Source organism: Acartia tonsa, chromosome 5, assembly GCF_053477335.1.
Source record: "Acartia tonsa isolate MP-2025a chromosome 5, ASM5347733v1, whole genome shotgun sequence".
Lineage (NCBI taxonomy): Eukaryota > Metazoa > Arthropoda > Copepoda > Calanoida > Acartiidae > Acartia > Acartia tonsa.
In genome coordinates this window covers 46,005,220-46,032,123 of record NC_137264.1, presented here as the reverse complement: position 1 = coordinate 46,032,123, position 26,904 = coordinate 46,005,220, and the positions used below count along the sequence as shown (strand labels likewise).

The 26,904-nt window shown below is 35.2% G+C and overlaps 1 protein-coding gene across 1 annotated transcript in view; it reads right to left on the bottom strand.

Annotated features, from left to right (window-relative positions):
- Window positions 1–26,904, bottom strand: part of LOC145319644 (juvenile hormone esterase-like) — an 84,109-nt gene that overhangs the window by 46,144 nt on the left and 11,061 nt on the right. The window contains exon 2 of the mRNA XM_080161914.1: window positions 8,738–8,830. Within this exon, the coding sequence (XP_080018040.1) occupies window positions 8,738–8,759 (22 nt within the window). The 5' untranslated portion in view covers window positions 8,760–8,830. The remainder of the gene's footprint in view (window positions 1–8,737; window positions 8,831–26,904) is intronic.

Genomic DNA, 26,904 nt, shown 5'->3' with positions numbered 1-26,904 from the left:
GACAGGATTTCTGGCGCAGGGCTCCATCAACTGAAAATAAACATAATTAGTGATGTTTAAATCAAATCAAAAATTAAAAGAATCATGAATAATTCAAGAAACTTTAAATCATCAATCAAAGCAATCGAAATAAAATTATCTTATGCTTTAGTTTTGCCGTTCTGTAGTATGTCTGGCCGAGGTAACAGAGCTAAGATACACTATAGAGCGGTCTTATTAAGCTTAAATCTTCGAACTCAAAGAATTTACTTAATTCAAAGCGAAAAAATCTGCATTTTTCTTTAGGTACATCGGTTAAAAGGTAAATAGAAATAATTTTAATATATATGTAAAATTAAATTATCTATGTGATTATAATAAATCTTAAGAAATATTTGTATGATGTAAAAAAATCTCATTGTGTTACTTTTTTATCATATCGAATTTCAATCAAACAAGTATAAAAATGTTCGTATTTGCGTAGGTACCTAGGAAAATTTCCGCGAAAAAAATCCCTGGTCCCGGAAAGACTTAAATCATTGAAAAAACTTGCGTAAACGTATAAATAACTTAAGTTTGCATTTCAAATGAAAAAAATCTTGCGTCGATTTGAAAGTTTAAACGAAATTGCGTCAAAATTTGCGTTTTTTGTCTTTCGAAAAAAAAATATCTGATAAATCTACCGTAAAAATAAAATTCAAAGTTAAACAAGAACGATACTTATACTAAACTTTGGGTAGATTGATCTTGAGCAGACGTCTTGCGGAAGTCTCGTTACTCGTGGCGGCTGCGTCATCTGATAATTTGAACTTGCAAACCACGGTCCTCCCACCTGGGTGCACTTCTTCCACACGCCCCAATCTGAACTTCTTCATCAAATTTGTGCTATCGTCGATCAGCACCACGTCTCCCGGCTCGAGCAGCACCTTGTTGCTGCGCCACTTGACGGACTTGAGTAGCTCAGGCATGAGCTGCTCCTTGTACACCTGATGGAACTGACGGGTCAACTCCTCCAAGTTCTCCAGCCTCCTGGTGATGGGCTCTTTACAACCTGTCTCAAAGGTGCAGATTGCATCGTTGGTCCTGCCGCCTAACAGATCAGCAGGTGAAATTATTCTCCAGCAATTGACGTCATCTCCTTGAGTGGCATAGGTCAATGGTTTAGAATTCAAGACTCTTGCAGTCTCAGCACACAACACCAATAAATCATTGAAGGTTACAGTAGCACCAGCCAACTTCTTGTTCAACACACGCTTGACCAGCCCAACCTGCCTCTCCACAGTACCCACGAACGAGTGTGCTGCAGTGGGCACCAGATGCCATTCAAAATGCATCCGGGTATCCTTCAAAAGTTCATCCATAATTCGTTTGGCACCAGCCATATTGGTGCCTCTGTCTGTAGTAACCCTTCTAGGCATATTGTAAAACGCCTGAAGTTTTCTCAAGCCGACCAGCACGGCTTCAGTTGAATAATCAGTCAACACATCAACAAACACAGCCTGTGTAAATCTACAGGCCACAATCAACAACCAAACTTTGTACTTGGTCTTGGAACTCCTGGTACCAACGCCAGGCTTCGTAACTTCGATCGGCCCCGCAAGGTCCATATGCACCTCCTTGAAGGGCACAGAGGGCTCGACACGATCTGGCAGAATATTAGCAATTGCGGGACTCGAACGCTTGGCATATTCAATGGAACACGCAGCACAACTCTTGACCACTTTCATAGCCTCCATGCGACCATGTGTGATCCATGCATACCTGCGGCTTTGCGCCAACGTCTTACGATGGCCTCCATGCCCCAATTCATCGTGGGACTGTTGAAGGATGAGCCGCGCCAGCCTGTTGTGGCGGCTGAGCAAGACAACACCTGGGCTGTCCTTCATAATCTTCCTGGGGCCTCCAGCAGCGGCCTCAAGAGCCTCATCTCCTCTCCCGGACATTTTTAATATTGTAAATGTCCTAAGAGGATAACATCCATCATGACCCACTATGGGCCAACAAACCTGGACCTTGTGATGATAAGGTTGAAGGGAGTCGAACTTCCCCTCGGCGTCCATGGTCATCTCCTTCTCTTGGTTGAAGGAAGTCAAAAACAGGTCACAAACAGAATCCATGTATGTGTTTGTGAAAGTATAGTTCTCATAATACTTAGAACTATCATTGTTGCTAACACCATCCTCAATTGTTGCAACGCCACGTTTCTTGACAAGCAGCGTTTTAAAGCAGTTGGCAGCCTTAAGAACTGCGGCCACAGTCCTCCTTGCCTGCCTGTAGGTCCTTCTTGCCAGGGACCTCCAGAAATCATTGTCCACTACCTGTGTGAACATTACCTTGAGCTTCGCCATCTTGGGATTTAGCTCGCTCTCGGGAATGGATGCATTTACCTCACCCGCCATCTTAACGGGCCACTGGTCCTGTTCCAGGCGCAACCAGCTTGGACCTTCCTGGTATGTAGATCCAGGTTGTACATCCTCAATCGTACACAAACCACGCGTCGCCAGGTCGGCGATGTTGTGCTGGGTTGGAACCCATCTCCAATCTTCAGGGCTTGTCAACTGTTGTATCTCGGAAACACGATGACTGTTGAAAACATTTAGCATGACACTGTCACTGGATAACTGAGCCAGGGCACAGCTGCTATCACTAAAAAATACTTTGCCAGAAATGTTGAAAGGTAGGGCTCTGGCAACAGTATCCACAAGCCTGGCCAAAATTAGACAACTAAGCATTTCTAACCTTGGTATAGACTCTATCTTCACTGGTGCGACACGTGACTTGGCGCAACACAAAACTACATCATATCCTCCAGGAACTGGCCATCTCAGGTAGGTGATGGCTGCATAGGCCTGGTTAGATGCATCGCAGAAACCAACAAGCATTGGAAGCCCCAACGGCTTATCAGGAACCATCGAACGTCTGAACGACACATTTCCAAGTGCCGAACGGTCCTGGAGGCCGGACACGAGCTCCGACCTCAACTCTCCAGGTATAACATCATCCCAGTTGCATCCATGTATGCAAACTGAGTGCAGACAAAGCTTGGATTTAAGCAGCAATGGCGCTGCTAGACCCATTGGGTCATAAAGTTGTTGCACAATTCTCCAAACTTCACGTTTAGTTATCAACTCAGGTAGACTTCTCCAGAGGTCCTCCAGGTCCAGATCCTCTAGTAACTTTCTACCCTTAATCTTCTCGCCGTGGTTGGCTCTGACAGGTAGGAACAACTTATCCTGTTTAGGGTCCCAAACAAGGCCCAGAACTTTTACACTGTCAACATCATCTCCAGAATAAACAACAGATTTAAACTTGAAATTGCCAGGTGCAATCATATCTTCCAGCTCTTGGACCAGCTGGACAGCTTCAGGTTTACTGTTATGACCGCTCAAACAGTCATCCACGTAAGTACAAGTCTCCAATTTGACCGATGGAGGATCTTGATACAAAATAAATTCAGAACTGAGTGGTTGCTGAACATCTCTCCACACATCCTGCTGGGCTACAACGTCACAACCTCTAATCTTCTCAGATCCATAAACATCTTGAACATCCTGCTGGGAACGTCCACCAAAAATACGACCAGTGAGTCTGAGGGCGGTCACGGCCATATCTCCAGCCAAGGCCTCACCAAAGTTGATGGTTTTGGTGAGGTAGACCTCTGGCTCTCCATCAACTGTATCAGCGAAAAAAACACGTTTCAGCTGAGAATCTTCATAGGTAGCTAATAATGAATTGTAGAACTTCTGAATATCAGCCACGAATGCACACTTATAACTTCTGAACCGGATAAGATTGTGCATCAGAGTATATAATGGAACTGGGCCGTCCATCATAATACTATTGAGGCTTAGCCCCTTGCAGCAGAGGCTAGAATTGGCGCATATCCTCAACGGCGTGGAAATAGACTCTTTATATGCGCAGACTAGGCTCGAATAATACACGGGCTTAGTATAAGCTAGGTCTTCTGGCGAAGCTTTCTGATACACTCCACGAGACACAGCTTCTTGGAACACTTGGCAGAAGGTGCTGTATTCACCTTTTTTAATCATTCTCTGCCGGTCACGTAAGCAGATCTTATAGGCCTGCTCTGAATTATCAAATAACACACTTGGCGGCTGCTTGTAGGGATATGAGGCCGTCCAAATATGGTTTTCAAGATCTAATGTCAGACCTTCTTCAATCAGCTGCCGCTTACGCACATCCAAGGCGGACTGCCCAGCGGCTATGGCGGCGCAATGACGGCAGTTCTTACAACCGCTGCACATTGATGGCGGCTGTATTCCCAAACTCTCAGTACTCAGGAACTCCATCTTGCTGACCTCCAACTTCACAGCTTTACAGGCGACAGGATTAGCAACAGTCCTGCCATCTGCAGACACAACTAAATAGCCTGTACCAAATAAGCTTCTGTACAGTCTAGAGTCACCAACCATTTTATCTGCACACGGGAACATAGCTGGTGTTAAATGGCCGATTAAAACATCAATCTTGCCGTCGACCATAGAAAAATTATCAGGCTTCATGTTGAAAATGTCGGCGGCGGCTGTAGGATCAATAGAACGCAACCCTTCTTCAGTACCAATGCTGGGCACTACCGCCGCCTCCAGAATATGTGAATTCCGGTTGCGGTCAACCAAACAAATCTTGACTGTAGGACACGCTTGGCTCTTTCCATCTGCCAGAGAAATAGTAGCTGTGCGACCAGTTGATGGCAACTCTAACTTCTTGGCAATACTTCTAGAAATCAACGTCAAATTTGCTCCACTGTCCCACATGGCATTGACGGTGACTTGACGTTTGTCAGCCGCCAATGCCGGGACCTGCTGCAACATCAGCATAAAATTGTTCTTGCTAAACAATTGTGATTCATACACTGCCGCAACTTGTCCACCAGCAACAGATTCATGTAATAATGAATTATGAGGCTGGTTGCAACTGTCAATGGTACAGCTGCCAAGCTTATCGGCTCTGGGACAATCGGCCACCCGATGCCCTTTTTGTAAGCAGAGCAAACAGGCGCCTATCTTCTTGATGAAGACTTTGCGTTCCGGAACAGACATATCCCTAAACTTGGAGCACTTAAACAACAGGTGATCAGAGTTACAACCTTCCGACGGGCAAGGCTGTTTCTTCTTGGTCTTAGCTGGAGACCCAGGTTTACCAACGGCTGTAGCTGCGGCCGCAGGATTACCTTTCTTCTTGGAGGGGGTGTCTACATCGATTGAACACCTCATCAAAATGGCGCCACGCTGTTCCTCTATAATCTTCAACAGCTTAGGAATATTTGGGGTATCCATCGAGCCCAACGCCAGGTTGAGCTTGTCCTGGAAATCACGTGGCAACTTCTTGGATAACATTTCCAAAAGAATAATGGTCAACCACTGGCTTGTGGTGACTTCCTCATCATCATCATCTTTAGTCAGCTGCTCGAGCTGGCTAACTGCACCACCAAACTCTGCTAAGACTGTGACAATCTGGTTGGAGTCCGACGGTTTAGGCTTCTTCTCCCATTGGTTGAAAAGGCAGAGCATCTGACGTGTTTTGGACTTAAAACGTGCGTCGAGGTAAGCCCATTGAGATTCATGCGATTGAATCTGAATTAACTGAAGTCTCAACTCTTTATTTTTGCAGACCTTTTCACTGCTCAACAATAACTGTAAATATGACGGGTCCTGTCCTACGGTAAGCTTTTTAAAATTGTCCTTGAAACTTATGTAGGCTGACTCTGAGCCGTCAAAGCTTGGAAGAAGGCGTTCGTCGACACGATTCATATATCCTGGCGTGAATATAGAACCGGTGCCGAACTGTGGTGTGCCAAACGGCGACACAAATGGCGATGCTGTCGAAGCACCCGCCGTCGTTGTAGGCGGCTTCACAGGTTCAAGCTTAACCTCGGCCAGCCGTTTCATCAAAGCAGACAAAGTGTTTATAATTGGTTCTGGTAAGGGAAAGTATGACCCTTTAATAACTTTCACAATCTTTAAGCAACGATCATATAGTTCAGCCTTATGGTCAGGCAAATTATCACCAACTAAATCAACAACACTTTGAATGTCACTAAGCTCCTCCATAGCATCTAGAGCATCTTTCAGAGCGTTATAATCCTTTTGCACAGTAATTATATTAGAATAAATGTCACTAAACTCCTCAAGCTCTTGGATTCTCACACCAAGCTTGCTAAAACCGACCATAATGCTATCGAATGTCTCGAACTTGTCATGGACAAGGATTGACTCCTTAGTGAAATGTCTAACATCAAGCTCTGAAGATTCACTGACCAACTTCATCACTTTATTTAGTTCACTGGTTAGGGCCTCGACGGCTGGGCGCAGCCGCAATCCCAGTTGAGCGCCTTTATTCTTTTTAGGACCCATGATTGTCACAATAATTAACTGTACTGATTACGATTATAATAATGCGTGGTAAGGTATCACAACCAACACATTCACAAAACTTCACAGATATTTTCTTAGCCGCATCTGTTCTGTCTTGTTTTCATTGTTTCGGAACGCATGCCTTGCCGTTCACGAAATCTTAATCTCAAGCCCTCCGAATGACCAACATGTGAATGTTTACGAATGTGTATTTATTACCATGAAAACAGTGAATCTAAAACAAAAATATAAAAATTAATTACATAATATTAATGGTTTATTATTTTTGTAGATCGAGGTTGCGTGATTTCAATTTAATTAAAAATATAAAATTTCTAAAAAACTTTAAATTGGCACGAAACATATTAAATAGCATCAGAAATTGATAATTTTAGATTCAAATGATCAATAAAATTAAGGAAAATATTCGTATGTCAAAAGTTAGCAGTTAAATGGTCTATTTGTTGAAAAATTAATGTTTCAAATTTCTTCGTAAAAATATACCATACTACACTTATTATTAAGAATTAAAGATAAATTCTTACCACATTATGATGTCAAACTAAGCAGGAAGGCTTATTTGAGATCTTCCACGGATTAGAGCGCATGTATATTCAACCAATACATTATTTTTATTCACGTAGCTCTTCACATGGGAATCATCAAGGAAAAAATGTGCGCCTCTTTGTTTGTTTACAAGCGAAGCGCGGGGATAGTTAGGAATGCCGCGTAACACACTCATTCTCTGGTGTAAGGAAAAGGGAATTAATGGGTTCGAACTTGCCAGGGAATACAAGAAAAATCATTCCAACACAAGTCCTCTCCACTTATTTCAGTTCCTTTAGTGCTATAGGGCTAAATATTTATGTGATTTTCCCCAGTTTAATAATGAATTTCCGACTATAGGTCATTCAAAGTCATATTTTGCTTCCTTACCCTTTATTTACCAACCTTTTACCAACGACCAGAAATACAATTGTATAGCTACTCGTAAATGAGAGTAAAAAATTTATTGAATCACAACTACGGCTTCATGGTGCTCCCAGGAAAGGCCTTGAGGAATAGAATCAGGAACTTTTGACCGTTTCAAAATAACTTAGAAATGATTAAAAAACACAATTTTAAAAGATTTTTTAGATTTTCTCAGGCTAGGAGCAAGATTTTTTGAAACGGTCAAAAGTTCCTGATTCTACTCCCCAATGCCTTTCCTGGGAGCACCATGAAGCCATATAGTTCTAATTCAATAAATTTTTGACACCCATTTACAAATAGCTATACAATTGAATGTCTGGTCGTTAGTGGTTTTAAGGTATATTATATTCATAAAAATCATTTGCAGATCCCCGCTTTGGTCTCAGAAAAAAAATGTCCAAAATCGACCCACCCTATTGTATATTTATTCATTGGTCAATGTCATGTGCTTGTAGATCCCTGCCATTGTCTTAGTTTTCCCTGCTTTTAACTCTTCTTCTGCATTGAGCTTAAATTCTATTTGAACTAAGATAAAGGGAAAAATAAAGGAAAAGAGAAGTTCATTCTTTTATAGTACTTCACATAAATTATCGATCTACCAATTAAAACATTCAACTATCTTTCTATCTTTGGTACATTTTATTGAGGCTTGATCTAGCTATCATGCTTTTTGTCTATCCAGCTATCTATCTGTCTTGGGATATCTTATGATTCATTTAATTATATTTTACCTAGATAGTTTCCTCTTTCAACCAATAACATTGTATATCTAGTTATCAAACATTTATCTGGATAGTTATTGAACTTTTTAGTACAGTCTATATATATCTATCTTGTATCCTGCTATCTACCTAATTATCCTACTTTTTATCTAGCTACCTTGCTATCCTACTATCTATTTAGCTACCTTGTTATCCTACTATCTATCTAGCTACCTTTCTATCCTGCTATCTATTTAGCAACCTTGTTATCCTACATTCTATCTAGCTACCTTGCTATCTATTTAGCAACCTTTTTTATCCTACTTTCTATCTAGCTACCTTGCTATCCTACTATCTATCTAGCTACCGTGCTATCCTACTATCTATCCAGCTACCTTGCTATCCTACTATCTATTTAGCAACCTTGTTATCCTACTATCTATCTAGCTACCTTGCTATCCTGCTATCTATTTAGCAACCTTTTTATCCTACTTTCTATCTAGCTATCTTGCTATCCTACTATATATCTAGCTACCGTGCTCACCTAATATCTATCCAGCTACCTTGCTATACTACTATCTATCCAGCTACCGTGCTCACCTACTATCTATCCAGCTACCTTGCTATACTACTATCTATCTAGCTTCCTTCCTATCCTACTACTATCTATCTAGCCACCTTTCTATCCTTTCTATCTATCTCATTATCTACCTTGATCTTTGGTACATTTCATTGTGTCTGTATGGCCTCCATGAACTCTGAAGCCTGACTGTGTCAACAACGACAACGCCACGGTTGTCTCATCTGAAATAAAATAACATTGTAGAGTAGGTGCGCTTCTTCAACAATTTCAGGAAGAAAGGAGGTATTCGTCTGTTTATTACACTGGTCCCCACAGTTTTATAATAACGTTTTCTTATTCGTTTGCTTCTTGACTTTGGGGACTTTAGTTGAATTTAATTGGTTGGTTCATTCAAATTGCGTGTCCAAACGTTTTAACCACTAATTGTAATCTACAGAAGGGGTACGTTTGAATATCATCATTCGGGATGTACATCATTTTATTTTATCGGCCATTGTCTTATCCCTTTAATTAAAATGTTTTTTTTTTATGATTAATGCACATTTATTGCATTTTAGACATAAGTCTCGACTTTAAAATATTAAAATCAGAAAATAATATGATCGGATCCACCAGATTAATTTTAAATTCTCAATCATTTATGTTATTAAAGATATCATAGTGGACAAACAAAAAAAATACTGCTTTATATAATACTAGCGGCTGCGCCCCTAGCACCTTGGGGCTCAGCATTTTTGAAGGGATATGGAAGGGCATTAAAATAGCCTAAAACGATACAAAGACTTATATATAATAAGAATAAAATAACATAAAACCATCTCAGAAACTTTACTGTAAATATATCGGTTAAACGGTTAGTGAGATTCTTTACCATATACTTTAGGATGATTTCATAAAGTCAATATAAACCATTAATTCAAGTAGAACTATGTTGAGAAGTTTGTATACTATTACTAAGTCACGTTATTTTATTATTTAAGGAAATGTGGATTAAATGCATTTACAGATTGATTTAAATTTTAGAGTCCTACAATATCCCCACAATTGTCTATCAGATCAACTATTACACCTATTTTTTTCGAAATCAAATTGGGAAGCTCTTCAGAGTGCTTATAAAAATGACGTTATACAATACTAATGACCAATGATAGACCTTTACACAGACTAAACTACCAATGGTAGGCCAGTATTACGTCATTTTTTATTTTTTTTATAAGAACTGTAGAAATCTTCCAAATATTAAAATTTTCTTGAGTCAAAATAGAATAAGGGGGGGGGGGGGGGGGAATGTCTCTTGTAGATAAAAAAAGATATTTCAAAATTCTTTTTTAAAAATTGAGGACAATTTTAAATTAAATAAGTATCCTCTTGAAATTGATATATTAAATTAGAAAATTGACAATTTAAATTTGATATTTTTTGCAAAATTTTAACCAAAAATGCGGATTTTTTTCTGTAATTTGAAATTTGAAATTATAAATCAGCTAAACAGCTAAATTTTAATTGTTCTGCAACTTAAAATATATTATAGAGTCGCTTCTCTATTAAGATTATGCATAGTTGTTACATGAATCTATCAATGCAGAATATAAATTATGAGAATATATAATTTTGTCCTAATCTCACGAGAATGACAAAAGTTTTGTTTTCCTTGTCTTGATTGCAATAATAATATACAAGATATATTTGCAGGGATATAAAAGGATAAGACAATGGCCGATAAATTGATGTACATTCACAATGATAATACACAAAATTGCATCGACATTCCTAATAAATATTTCCAATTCCCTCCAAATAGAAATCCATTTTATCCGTACAACACTGTAATAAGTCAGGTAGGGAGGGGACATTGGACTGTTTATTAAAATAGTCCCCAAAGTTTCATAATTATTCTTATTCGTTGGCTTAAAAACTTTTGGGAACTTTTATTGATTTTGATTGATTGGTTAAAACGTTAGTGTCCGAACGTTTCAACCACCAATTTCAATATACAGAAGAGATAATTTTGTGTATCATTATTTGAGAACAATTTATCGTTCATTGTCTTATCTCTTTAGATTCCTGGCAAAAAGTGTTGATCTGTTATTGAGTGTTTATTGTCTACACTTCACGCATACAAATTAAATCAGAATAAAAGAAAAAATAATTATATTATAAGAATGTAGGAGAATATTTGTGGATATAATGACAGGATAAAAATTGTCATTTATTGGTCTTTTTGTTTGTCCAGTAGAAGGGGAGGTAATGGGTGGGATCATTATTTTAGCCCGCTACAAGGTTTACTTCATTAGAGTAGATGATAATCTGATGTACGATCAAAGTAATTATTGGAATTTACTCGGTTGGTCTGTATTGCACAATGTCTTAAGGGATAAATTGATGTACACCACCAATTACGATAAACAATATATCCCCTTTCGACAGATTTAATATTGGTGGAAATATAAGGACAATGGGGGTTGGTACAATTCAAGTAACCAACATTTTAAAACAAAGATTGTTTATATGAAACTTTGAGTACCAGTTTTATTTATAATTCAATTTCCACTCCCTTCCAGATTCTACTGGTCACACACACAAACATCCTGCTATTTATGATATTTATCTACAAATTTAATCCAATTTGTCTCAAATAATGCATTTTAACTGATGAAAAAGTTGAAGAAAAACAGTATAAAAAGCAAATAAATTAACCTACAACCCTTAAATCTCCCCCAATATTAACCGGCCACTATAAGGCACTATTTTACGAAAAACAATTATTAATAAGTTAATTAGTAAGATTAATTTATTCAGGGGCCATGATTCAGCAAATTAATTCCATTTAAAATTGCTGAAAATTTGGATATTTGCAGGGATAGATATTTGTGTAACGTAAAACTTGCCTTGTTCTGTAACTAAAGGGAAGTGGGTAAGAAGGTGGAGGGGCGGGGTGTCAGAATCAATGTCCCTTGTTCCTCATATTTATTAAATGTATTGTCGTAATACTAGAATACAAGTGTTATTTGACAGGGATCTAAAGGGATAAGACAATGGCCGATAAATTGATGCACATTCCTATTGATGATACTCAAAATTTATTCTTCTGTAGATTACAATTAGTGGTTGAAATCAACTAACTAATCAAAATTCAACAAAAGTCCCCAAGGTAGGTAAGCCAACAAATAAGAAAACGTTATTATAAAACTTTGGGGACTAGTGCAATAAACAGCCCAATATCCCCTCCCTTCCTGGTTATCTGATTATTGTTATATGTTTACTATAATTGACATATGATACTAAACAAATCATAATAACTGACATTAAAGATAATTATATTATATGTACAGTGTACATTATACATTATACATTATCAATATACAATATGTTTTATGTAGGAAAGGTTATGTATACCTTTCTTTGTCTGTCTATCTGTATTCAAAGAGAGATTTAAATTACTCATCTGCTATTAAAGATAGTCGACAAAATGAAAACATTTCATGAAGATTCTAATAACCAATGACTCCATTGGTCAATTGGTCTGCTTGAATGGATCTTTTATATGGCATTTTTGAAATAATTATTTTGTATTATATTTTTTAAAAACTGATGCATAGTTTATCAGATTTTAGTTGACTAGAGGCCTCTAGTGGCACTTTAAATCTTTTTTAAAAATTTTAATTATCTAATATATTTAATAATTTGTGTATGTTAAGGTCAGCTTATTGTTGGAAATGAAGATTTCTTTATTTTGCTAGTTTACTGAACCATTTGTGCCCTGGCAGGGAAGCTGACCACTCTACCCTTGTCATTTGCATTTACTTATTTTTCTCTGCAACTCTCAGGAATCTTAAGGGATAAGACAATTGACAATAAAATCATAGATAACAAATTTAGTCAATTAAAACAGAATTTTGGGCACTTATAGTTTGGACCAACCAATTAAATTTCAACAAAAATACCAACATTTTTAAGCCATTGAAAAGCATAACGTTGTTCTAAAACTTTGGGTACCAGCTTAATTTACTGTGCAATGTCCCCTCCTCCCCTGGCAAGTCCTCTCTCTATCTTACTCAGGATGCACAAATAAAATTAAAGGACGTTTTTACATTGAGAAAAAATTCAAATTAGCAAAATACATTTGATCATATTGTAAGAAAAAGAAAATAAAAAAGAGGGGGGATGAAAACAATCAAATAATAATACATCTTTCGGATCATGGAAAGAAAAAAAGGTAGTGGGTTTCTTAGTATTTTCCCATTAGCTTTTAATAGGTTATTTTAGGTAAAGTAAATGTTAATGAATACCCCACAGGGTTAGAAAATTGGCCTCGCAGTGTAAGAGCCCCCAGCAGAGTCTAGAAATAGGAGAAAATCTACAGTGAAAATACGACAAAACCTGCTACTTCGTTTTCTTTCTATTATCCCAACTTTAATCTTAATATTCTGATATCTTAATATCAGAGGAGATATTCAGGTTACCTCTAGTTTTGAGATAAGTTTTTCTTCTAATATTGTTTGTAATTTTTTTTAAATTTATGGCTTGAATAAAATTACTTTTTTGAGTGGATCCTGTTAATGTTGTTAGCTAAAAAGTTGTTGCCTCCTCAAGTAATGTTATTAAAGATGACAATTGCACTGCTGAGGTCAAACTCACTTTTTTAAAGCGAAGCTTTTCTATAATTAGGGTCGTTCCGTCCGAGACAGATAGCTTTTTTCATTAATTTAGGCATGTTAGAATCGTCCTATCGATTTTGCATGGTGATTTCGATAAAAGTTTGGTACGTTTTAGAAAGCGTAGCAACTCTATAATACATTATCCATAAACATAATCCTGTATCAAACAGTTTTACAACAAATTTACTTGTTCTATCGTTTCAGAGCTTCGCTTTTATGGATGTTGTCATCCTTGTTTTTATTTAAATATTCTATTATATATTTAGGGAGGAAGTGAATTTTGGCAAGAAGGAAGGGGACTTTGGTCTGTTTATTACACTAGTCCCCAAAGTTTATAATAACGGTTTCTTATTCGTTGCCTTAATATCTTTGGGGACTTTTCTGAATTTTGATTGATTTGTTCATTAAGTTGATTGTCTGAACGTTTTAACTACTAATTGTAATCAACAGAAGGGATAATTTTGTGTGTAATCATTGGAGATGTACATTAATTTATCGGCCAATGTCTTATCCCTTCAGTTCCCTGGGACTTCGGACTGTATATTATTCTGGTACTCAAGGTTTTATAATCTTTGAAATTTCAGGACTTTTAACAAATCTTGATTTGTCTGTACAAAATAGCAATATCCAAACCATTTTAAACATAGAAGGGATAATTTTGATTGTCATACTTGGGAGTGTACATCAATTTATCTCCATTGTCTTATCCATCAATACAAAAATATAAGAGGCTAATCTCTATAAAATGCATTGACGTGTCACAAAAATGGCTGTACAGCATTAAGCCAATTTTATACTTATCTAGAAAAAAGGCTTAGTGTGAAAATTAAGCTCATTATTCTATTTAATGGGGCGAAAAGTGGAGAATGAAAAATTTTGGCAATCTAAAAATTCAAAGATAAGGAAAAGGAAATGATTTATAAAATCCAAATCTATAAAAATTGTTTTAATTGTAAAAAGATTACCTTTTTGCTAGCTAAACTACTTAAGGTTTCCTTTCCTGTCATTTTTCGTGAGGTGTTACTAAAATTATCCCCCCCCCCCTCCTCCCACCTCCCCTATCTCCTCCATAGTAAACTATAAATCATTTAGTTTTCTAAATGAATGTTTCTTTCCAGAGGCACGTGTATTTATATTATTTCTACACTTCATATATCTTTACACTTATATAACTTAAGGCATACATAGGAATTGTAAAAAAATAAATACCCCACCCCTACCCATAGTTTCTCATAAAGATAATTGTTGAACAATATTTATTTTAATTGTCATACATCTGTTTAATTAATTGTTCAATTTAAAAGGAATTTATAGCTAGTTTTATTTTGAAAAAACACTTGTTTTAAACTTTGCTTTTGTATTTTTGATATATAAGTTGTCAGCTTGTTTATTTTACTATTAATTTATTATATTTTGGGCATGATTGTCCTTGTTTAAAATGCAAATTGCGCCCTTGAGTTTTTTTGTGACACTTTGAGAACAAATTTGTTTTAAGCCGAGATTTATTACATATGGGCCTTGCTTTTTAAACAATGATGGATGTACAGTATTTTTGTCTTGAATCATTGGGTATGTACATAAATTATCTTATTCCTCAAGATCCCTGACACAAAGGACAGTTTTAAGAGAGAAAGAGAGAGAGAGAGAGAGAGAGAGAGAGAGAGAGAGAGAGAGAGAGAGAGAGAGAGAGAGAGAGAGAGAGAGAGAGAGAGAGAGAGAGAGAGAGAGAGAGAGAGAGAGAGAGAGAGAGAGAGAGAGAGAGAGAGAGAGAGAGAGAGAGAGAGAGAGAGAGAGAGAGAGAGAGAGAGAGAGAGAGAGAGAGAGAGAGAGAGAGAGAGAGAGAGAGAGAGAGAGAGAAAGAGAGAGAGAGAGAGAGAGAGAGAGAGTAAAAGAGAGAGAGAGAGAGAGAGAGAGATAGATGGATAGAAGAACGAGGAAGGGAGCAAGAATGAAGGAGAGAAAATAAATGAGAGAGAGAATAAGAAATTAAGAATATACTTACTGACAGAATAATATTACCACAGACAGAAGGACAGTAGCACAGATAGACAGACAGAATGATAGTAGCATATATATAGACAGACAGAAGGACAGTAGCACAGATAGACAGACAGAAGGACAGTAGCACAGATAGACAGACAGAAGGACAGTAGCACAGATAGACAGACAGAAGGACAGTAGCACAGATAGACAGAAAGAAGGACAGTAGAACAGATAGACAGACAGAAGGACAGTAGCACAGATAGACAGATGGAAGGACAGTAGCACAGATAGACAGACAGAAGGACAGTAGCACAGTTAGACAGACAGTAGGACAGTAGCACAGATAGAGAGACAGTAGAACAGTAGCACAGATAGACAGACAGAAGGACAGTAGCACAGATAGACAGACAGGAGGACAGTAGCACAGATAGAGAGACAGTAGAACAGTAGCACAGATAGACAGACAGAAAGACAGTAGCACAGATAGACAGACAGAAGGACAGTAGCACAGATAGACAGACAGAAGAACAGTAGCACATATAGACAGACAGAAGGACAGTAGCACAGATAGACAGACAGAAGAACAGTAGCACAGATAGACAGACAGAAGGACAGTAGCATAGATAGACAGACAGAATGTCAGTAGCAAAGATAGACAGACAGAAAGACAGTAGCACAGATAGACAGACAGAAGGACAGAAGCACAGATAGACAGACAGAAAGACAGTAGCACAGATAGACAGAAAGAAGGACAGTTGCACAGATAGACAGACAGAAGGACAGTAGCACAGATAGACAGACAGAAGGACAGTAGCACAGATAGACAGACAGAAGGACAGTAGCACAGATAGACAGACAGAAGGACAGTAACACAGATAGACAGAAAGAAGGACAGTAGAACAGATAGACAGACAGAAGGACAGTAGAACAGATACACAGACAGAAGAACAGTAGCACAGATAGACAGACAGAAGGACAGTAGCACAGATAGACAGACAGAAAGACAGTAGCACATATAGACAGACAGAAGGACAGTAGCACAGATAGACAGACAGAAGGACAGTAGCACAGATAGACAGACAGAAGGACAGTAGCACAGATAGACAGACAGAAGAACAGTAGCACATATAGACAGACAAAAGAACAGTTGCACAGATAGACAGACAGAAGAACAGTAGCACAGATAAACAGACAGAATAACTTTAAAAGTAGCTTTTCTACTAAAAAAGGACGCACACAAAGAGACAAATGAAAGACTTCAGGTCTATTTCTTTATTCTTTTCACTCTCTGTACAATCTGGTAGAAAGGAATAGGACAATGGGCAATAAGTTAATATTTTCTCAAACTGTTAATTTAAATCGGGCTTTTGCAGCTGATTGATATATTTGAGGAAATATTCAGTTGTGGATTGATTTAGGCGTTATTCGCCTAAACACTTTTATTTTTTCTACAGGGATAAGACAATGGACGATAAATTGATGTAGCCCCTATAATTATACACCAAATTACCCTTTCAGTAGATTACAATTGAAACGTTTGGACACTCAACCCAATTAACCCACCAATCCTAATTTATTTAAAGTCCCCAAAATTGTTGAGCCAACTAATAAAATAACATTAATAAAAAACTTTGGGGATTAGTAACAAAAAGCCCATTGTCCCCTTCTTTCGTGACAGTGACCATTCTTTTGTAAAAGTGTATTTGAAACTCAGCAAAAATAATATACCTACAGAATATAATTTAAAGTCACCTTTTACATTAATAAAATAACAGGTTTACAAGATCTTAAGGACAGACAACAATTGAGTTATCTAAAAGAGAAAAGAAAAGTTGCTTCGATACAGAAAATGTTCTTACTGTTGCGCGTGTGCACAGTAAATCTTATTAATTGTATTGTGTATATGGTAGGGAGGGGACATTGAGCTGTTTATTACACTAGTCCCCAAAGTCCTAAAATAATTTTTTCTTGTTCGTTGACTTACTAAACTATGGGGACTTTTATTTATTTTTATTTGGTTTCTTCATTTAGTTAGGTGTCCAAACGTTCCAACCATTAATTGTAATCTACAGAAGGGGTAAGTTTATGTATCATTACTGGGGATGTCCATTAATTTATCGGTCATTGTCTTATCCCTTTAGATCCTTCAAGTGATGTACTTACTGACGTAAATCAGACAAAAATAAATGCCAACAATTTATCAACAAATAACTTTACATTTTTACTTTATTAATAGCGAGACAATCATATAATTATAAAATCCGTCTGTCTGTCCGACCGTATGTCAGGATATTTATTGGAGAAATATGAATATCTCAGTTGCTATTGAAGATAGATCTGATATAGATAGATATTTCATTAGGGGATTTTGTTAGTTGCTATTGCAGATAGATTTATAAAAGTGTTTTGTTTCCTTATGGCTGTTTTGTAAGTTTTTTTTATAGATAGTTTGGCACTTTCACTCAAAGTGCTTAGTCGAGTACAGACACCCACTCTACTTGAAAAAAAAAATTACTGAGGGAAGAACTTAGTTAGATATAGTTAAAGGCTCCCAAATAATATATTAAATCTGGCTTGGCATGAAATGAATATATTTTTGATCAATGCTTAAATAGATGCATGCATACGGATTGCATAGTGTTCATTCGTTTTTACCAAAACATTTTAAGATTGTTTATTTACACTAAGTTATCTTGAAATGGCCTTTAAAGGCACCAAAAATCAGAGCTTTGGATATAGGGAATGAGCTCCAAGTTAGGGAAGCTTAAACCTTACATAAGGGATAATTTAATCTAAACCTAAAATAAATAATAGAAAGGGTAAAATCAACTTCTCTTTAAAAATCTTTTGTTATCGCAATTGTATTAAACCACAACAAACTATTCTATCTAAACTAATTGATATTACTTTGAGACATGTAAAATTTATTTGTTGCATCGTATAAAAGACAGCATTCCACGGATATCAAAATGAAAAATCATAAGATTAAAACAACTGGTTCTAATCAAGCGGATATCAATTGTTTTCAATGTCATACAGGAAAATTATTATAGGCTAATTCTTAAATTTAGTTGTTTTGTGTGGCTTTATGAGATTGCAATCCTGAGCAGTGCTTTGCACATTTGCAAAAACCTCCAGTGTTCATGCAAAATTTTGAATAAAATGTTTAAAAACTTGTTTCCGAATTAAATTTCATCAAAATCCTTTTAATAAAGTGTAAGGATCTTTGGCTGTTTAAGTGTGTGTACTGAAGAATCTTACTGAAGAATCTTGCTAAACACTGAACTGATATGGTAGACTGAAGAAAAAAATTTAATGTGCCCCTAGAGGCTTCTATATGTGTAATTTTGTAATAAACTAGACCCTAGCACATTCCTGGCACCAAAAAGACAAAAACCACAAAAAGTAATAAAATTTCCTGCCTATTACATACTTTTTCTGAGATTTTTTAATATGAAAATTAAAACTTTTGGTGCCAAAAATTTTATTTTATGCTAATTCCAAAATAGTAAAAATAGCATGTTTGTAGGAAAGCCATGAAAGCCTATTTCAATATTATAAACAACCATTAATATAATCCTGAAAGCTGGAAACTATGGACTAGGAACAAATATTTGAATATTATAATCAACCATTGATATAATCCTGAAAGCTGGAAACCATGAACTAGGAACAAATATTTGAATATTATAAACAACCATTAATATAATCCTGAAAGCTGGAAACCATGGACTAGGTACAAATATTTGAATATTATAAACAACCATTGATATAATCCTAAAAGCTGTAAACCATGGACTAGGAACAAATATTTTACTTCTAAGTTTTATACCAGGAATTCATCCTAATATCTTATAAAATGTTCCTTTTAAAATGTTACGCTCAGCTGCCTGTAAGCCTCGATCAGATAAATCAACCTTTAAAACTGGAAGTCTAAACCTGACCCAAGTAGGGTAACCCTTATTAAACATTTGCGCGGAAAGGAAGTTTTATTTTATCGACAGTAAAAAATGACTTTTAGATTTATTATGAATAATTTTCTGTAATGATGTTTATGTCTAACTTTGACTCAAACCAATAAATTTACAAATACTACATCTCCATAGTAAAATTGATATATAGTACAAACATTTATAAATGGAGCTAAAAAGATATAATACTCCATTTACATTAAACTTACAGCAATGTCTGTGAATTTTACATTTAAATAAAAATAAAATCTATCCAAATAATGATCATTTAAAGTAGAAGCAATGGTCCAATTAAGTCCTCTGGGTACATATTATACCTCTCATTAATTTTATTTACCGGGGCATGGGACAACCATCCTCTATGAAAAAATACTCCCCTCCCCCCCCCCCCCCCCCCTACATTTTTAAAAGTATTTTATCATACCCAACCCACCTATGAGGACCAGACTGCTAGTATGGTAACAAGAACTGAAAATCCTAATGATAATCTTAATTGTTTAGCTGAGGTAAGGTGAAAAATTTTGCTGACTTGAGAAAAAAATTTCAGTCTACACATCACTAAAACATCAAAGTTTATATGGAAAGGTAATTTTTCATTACAGCTGAGTTTTAAAACATAAATTGCTGACTATTTTTATTAAGGCAATAGTTGAGACTTTAAGCCCATTGATTCATTTTATTTGTAAACATTTATAGCGGATGTGTCCCTATGCAGCAAGAGGCTTTGTATTTATAAGATAAGAGAGAGGATAGAAAAATAGCCTAAATCCATATGATGCTTCTTTGAAATAAAAAAAACTCATTCGGTGCAGTGGGTTTGCAAGATCTTATCAAACAAACAAAGAAACCTTAGAATTTCGTATGATACATCTAGAACAATTCATAAAAAATTAATTTTTCTCGTTCTTTGAAAATAATAAAACTTTTTTTATACTTTAAATGTTTTGTAAAAACAACTTAGAAAGCAGTTTTAAGATTTGAAAACTTATTGAATTAGGTAACAAAACTGTCCGTCCGTCTGTCACTTCTCAAAATAATGGCTGTCCGTCTGTCTGTCAGTTTGTCAGACAGTCTAGCTGTCAATCCTGAACGCTTCCTTAATTCTTTTCATATTTGTTTGAATTAACAAACTTATTTTTTTGTTTTACGATTATAAATTTTTTTTAGATTTGAATAACTAAATGAAGTTTTTATAGTGACTATAAAAAAGGACGCCATACTGGCCTTCCATTGGTCAGTTAAAATGCATTCTGGCCTGGCATTTGTAATTTAGTCTGTGTATTGGCCTATCATTGGTCATTTGTATTCTATGACATAATTCTATATAGACATTATAAGGAGCTTCTAACTATATTTCTAATTGAACTTCCATATTAATGATTAAAGAATGTTTATTTGTATTTGATGAACTTTTTAAAAAGATATTGACTCTTATGTCTTACATGATAAAAAGTTCAAATATTTCATGGTATTTTATATTTATACAACTTTATATGAAGTAGTCACTTTGTCTGTAGCTTAAGATATCAATAACTAATGAACCAGTTGAGTTCTTCATTTCATGGAAGCTTCTCATAGGTTCCTGGATGTATTTAGTCTATTTGATTTTTATATCTAAGTTTGGTTTAAGGCTATTTTCCTACTCCTAGATGCAAGGAGCGCAGTAGTTAAGAATAAAATAATGAGATAGAAGCCAAGGCTATTTTTCATAGAAAGAAAAAGCAAAATTTTAAGTAATTATTTAGGTAATTTATGTGTAAACAATATTTTTCTAAATATTTTTAGGTTTTAATTACAAAATCTTTTAATAAAGAAGGAGGATGGGTTTATGTAAATAACCAAAGGTCAAGGACAAACCGACGGACAATCTAAAACCCCAATTTTTAGATTAGTGGTGCTACTAAACAAAAAAATTGCTAACAATGTATTAAAAAGCACTTAACAACACAGTTTTGATTTTTAGGCCAATGTAATGCAGGGCCTTAACAAGGATGACAACATCCATTAGAAGCAGACAATCATAATGATAAAATTAGAAAAGGCAAACTGATTAACGGTAATAGTAAAGTTAGTTCATTTTGAAGGCAATCTTAGAAAAAAAAATATACAATATTGATATTAAAAATTGAATAATACATCTCTTTAAAAAGGTCTAAAAACTGCTGATAAATCACATTCCCCTCAAAGACTTTAAGACTGACAGACAGACAGAAAACTAGATTACAGAGTAGCTTTGCTAAAAAAAGTAAAACAAGACAAACATTCACCTGATATTTTAAATGTATTTTTTAAAAGGAGCGCAGCTACTCAATACCTAGTTGTTTTCTGTACGCCTCAGAGACATTTACTCTAGTTGTCAATTCATAGACAAGATATGATAAAATAAACATCTTAATCTAATTATCAGAGGTTATATTTTTTCACTTTTGATGTTAAAACTGCTACATCAATATTACATTTACTAAATATGTCCCCAGAAATTTATATTATTTTTATATAGTACATTGATGTTCTTTATCTATTTGAAAACTTTTTTAATATTAATTTTCCTGATTTATGAATCTAGCGCTGAAATGAACCAAACACGTCTCTTCTTGCTAAAATGCTTTCTTTTTCTGCCCGTCTTTTCACAATTAAGACACATAATTGGTTTATTTTATTTTAGCGGATAAATTGTAAATAAAGAAATTGAAAGTTGTGTTTGCTGCTGTGCTACATAATAGTCCTTGTTGAACTTAAAAGTTCTCTGTTCTAAATGTTTCTAAATGCAAAGTATCTCTAAAAGTTCATAATTCCCTTAATCACATAAATATTCAGCGGATATCTTGAGGGACAAGGGGGGGGGGTAAAGGGGTGATTACCTCCCCCCCCAAAAAAGAAAAAATTGAATTTTCAATTTTTACCCCCCCCCCCAAATAAAAAAAGACTATGAAATAAAGATTACCCCCCCCCCCCCCAATAAAAAAGCTTGGACGCCCCTGAAGACAATCCTAGCATATAAAGTAGTAAGGGTTTGTCTGAAGCTTCAGATCTCATTAAGTACTTAGCAGATTAGGTTCTTTATTTAAGGAAAGCTTCACATAGATCCTGTGATGGTTTTAGGCTATTTTGTGATAAGATTTAAGTCAAAAGATAGTTTTAAACCTATTTTTCCGGTTTTTATTTACTTTCAGAACGATTTTGTCCTTGTTCATTTCATAACAGGCCATGGCCAGTCTGAAATAGGTAAAAATCTTCGATTCAAAATAAAGTTTTTTGGTAACATTAGTTTTACTAATATGTTACTTAACGCTGAGGTCTTAACATTTATAAGGTGATTTGGATTCAACATAGGCAACATTTGGTTTAATTTAGTTTTAGGCTATTTTCGTTAAACCTCTCTCAATAAAACAAAACCCACGGATCTAAAGGGATAAGACTATGGCGGATAAATTAATGAATATACCCAATGATGATGCACAAAATTACCTCTTATATAGATTACAATTATTTGTTGAAACGTTTGGTCGCTCAATCAAATGTTTGAACCAACCAATCAAAATTCAATAATAGTCCCCAAAGTAGTTAAGCCAACTAACAATAAAACGTTATTATAGGATTTTTAAGACAAGTATATCAATAGACAGCCTAATGTACTCTCCCTCACTGCGAAAACCCCTTGCGGCTGGTTTGAATATTAATAATAATATATTAATAGCTGCGGATAAAGACGTCAGACCAACTGGTAATCCCTATTTAATCTCTTGTATGTGTCCATACAATTTAATTAAAAACTGGATTTAAAATTTAGCAAATTATTTGCCCTACTGGTAAAGTAAGCAAAGCTACTCTATAATCATGGCCTGCTTTTGACTGTTCGATTATAGTGCCTTCGAGAAATTTATTGAAGTATTTTTCTATAATTTAAGCTATCCACTGAACCGATTGTTCTCATAGTAAGTTTTTTTTTACAAATGAATCGGTTTAATTCTAGGAAAGCTTTAAAGCTGCTAAATATTTAAAATGTAAGCTAACTAATGATATTGTCATAACTAGTGATTTATTTGCATTATTCAACGTAGCAATTTTATACATCAATTGGCTCAAAAAAATTTTACTCTTACCTTTATAATTTTTATTTTTTATTATATCTTAAAGTTACTACAATGTACCTATAAATTGAAAAAAAATTAGTTTTTTCTTCTAAAAATATTTCTGGAACATTTTTGTAATCCTCTTAGTTTTCCATATAAATATGTATATTATTACAGGGAGGGAGGGGACATTGTGCTGGTTATTACACTAGTCCCCAAAGTTTTATAACAAAGTTTTCTTTTTTCGTTAGCTTAACAACTTTTGAGTCTTTCATTAAATTATGATTAGTTGGTTTATTAAATTCAGATCTACAAATAGATAAATGTTATTAAGTTTGTTTTCAGATTTTTTACTAATATTTCTGTGCAATTAATTTTCTACCTTTAATTATTTCACATGCATCGGGGTGGGTCATTTTGTATTAACTGAGTTTTTAATAAATAAGCTTTTTTTTATCTTTTGCAATGTTTAATCTTTTTTTATTATTGTCAGTCTGTCTCAATATGTTAGTAGTTGCATTTTTAGTACTTTTATTATCTTGTTGCTAAATGTAGTTCCTTTTTGTACTTTTTGGTCAGGTTTCTTATGGGATAAGACAATGGACGATAAACTGCTGTATATCCCAAATGGTGATTAATAAAATTACCTCTGTAGATTAAAATTATTGGTTAAAAATAAAAAAAATAAAATTTTTGGGGTAGGGATTTTTTTTAGGGGGGGAGGGGATCCCCCCTCCATATTTTAATTTTAGTTAAAAAAATTTAAAAATAAAAAAAAAAAAATTGGGGGAGCGGGTATTTTTTCTAGGGGGCAATTTGTTTTGGGAGGGTTGTGGTACTCAAACATTTCCGGGACCTATGAGAAGCTCCCCTGTTAAGGAGAACCCGATCAGTTCAAGCGGTTAGCGAGAACCGTCGGTGCAGACAGACACACAGACAAACACACATCCTGTTACTTTATTATAAGGATAATATCTTAATATTAAAATTAGTGGTTGAAACTTGTGAACACTCATCTTAATGAACCAACCAATCAAAATTCATAAAAGTCCCCAAAGTTGTTAAGCCAACGGATATGAAAACGCTTTATTAAAACTTTGGGGACTGGTGTAATAATGGTCCCCTCTATCTCAGGTTAGAATAAGAATACCAAAAAGTTAATTGTAACCTACAGAACAAACTTTTTTATTATAAGTTTACAGCATTTTCTTTTTAATAGTTATTTGATAAGCTAAACCCCCAAAACAGCCGAAATCAAAGCAAATTTTGGTCGACTTGTAATTGTTGTAAAATTATTTTTTATTAAAAGTATAGAATCAATCCAATTTTCAAGCAAAGTTGACTTTTTAATGGACTTTTTCACTATGGTTCAATAAATGATGATACAACTTTAAATTTTCCAAATTATTATTTGCAGCTTAATGAACAAATCACGGCAAATGAAGATGTTGGTAAATTTTAAGTTGTGTAATCTTAGTAACTTTATTTCAGTATGGTTTCGAAACCGATTAATATCCGCTGGATTATAACCAGCCATACTGAAAAATCATGCAATGCATTGTATTACAGACAATTTTACATTAACATTAAAATAAAATCATAAAATTAAAACTCGTTTTGTTAGCTTGGGCCTCTGTCTATAATACGATGTGATAAATAACTTTTCTAACCTACTTGTATGGTAATCATATTAACCAGCATGAAAATAAAATGTACTAATATCAGCAGGAATCATGAGGGATAGGACAATGGCTGGTAAAACAATATACATCCCTAATGATGATACAAAATTACCCCTTCTCATGATTAAAATTAGTAAAACATTGGAACACTCAACTTAATGAACCAACTAATCTAAACTTAATAAAAGGCCCGAAAGTTTTAAAGCCGAAAACGTTATTATAAAACTTTGGGGACAAGTATAATAAACAGCCCACCATGTACCCTCCCTCCCTGACTGGCAGGAGGATAAAAAAGTAATATCAATAACAACATATTATTGTTCCAAGTTTGTATTCATAAACAGTTTCTTATTGAGTTATAGTTAAGGTTTTTGTTTTGGGTATGTTGTGACAATATTCATTTCCTAATTATCAGGAATCTGAAGGGATAAGACAATAGCCGATAAGTTGAGGTACATCCCCAATGATGATACACAAATTACCCCTTCTGTATAGGTTACAATTAGTGGTTGAAACGTTTGTACAATCAATGATCCAACCAATCAGAATTCAATCTCCAGTCTCCAAAGTTGCCAAGCCAACGAATAAGAAAACGTTATTGTAAAACTTTGGAGACCACTGTCCCCTCCATCCCTGTTAATTAGGTCCGACAATCCAATTTTTGAACTACTTTCTTTAAAAGTATGCCTACATCAATATGCCAGAGGATTTTTTCCTGGCTTTTTTTTGAAAATTGAGTAGTGCAGTTGCAATTATTATGCCTTTTGGTGAAAAAACACTGTGATATTTTAAAATATCTCGTTTCTAGCCTGAGAAAATCTCAAAAACCTCTAAAAATTGGCCATTTTTCAAAAATAACATTTCTTTGGGGTTTTTGAGATTTTAACAGGCTACGAACGAGATATTTTGAAACTGGACATAATACTTAAAATGGTTAAAATTTTTACACAAGTGTTTTTCACCAAAAGGTATAATAATTGAAACTGCACTACTTGATTTTTTTTTTAAAATCCTCTACTATGCAAGTCCAATCGAATAATTCTGTTATTATATAAGGCTGCTGGGTCTTTGCCTGCGATGCCCAATAAAACCTAACCTGATCTGACCTAAAGTAATAAACAAATAATAAACTGATGTGGTTAAACTGCAATGAAACTCAGTGAGTAAGGGGACTTTGGGCTCTATTACACAGGACCCAAAGTTTTATAATAAAGGTTTCTGATTTGGTAACTCATTAACTTTGGGGACTTTTATTGAATTTTGATTGGTTGGTTCATTAAGTAAGTATCCAAACGTTGTAACCACTTATTTTGGGATATTTTGTGTATCATAGTTGGGGCTGTACAATGTACATCAATTCATCGGCCATAGTCTTATCCCTTTAGATCCGTGGGTAAAGCTGCAGTGAAACTATAACTATTCTGATGAATAGTGCTCATTTGCTTTCAGATTAGTACGCACTACATACACACAGTTATCCTTGTTCACAATGCAGGGATCTAAAGGGATAAGACAATAGCCGATGAATTAATGTACATCTACAATGCTGGTACACAATGTGATCTACGCCTTTTGTAGATCACAACTTTTGGACACTTAAATTACTAAACAAACCCCAAAGTTGTTAAGCCAACGAATAAGAAACCTTATTTAAAACCTTTGGAGACTAGTGTAATAAACAGTCCAATGTCCCGTCCCTCCATGTTAGTTCATACACACATCCTTGTCATAACTCAGGAATAAAGGGATTAGACAATGGCTGATAAATTTATGTACATCTCCAATGTTGATGTACAAAATTACGCCTTCTGTAGATTATTGGTTGAAACATATATAATAAACAAACCAATCAAAAGGCCAAAAAGTCCCCAAAGTTGTTAAGCAAACGATTAAGAAAACGTTACAATAAAACTTTAGGGACTAGCCTA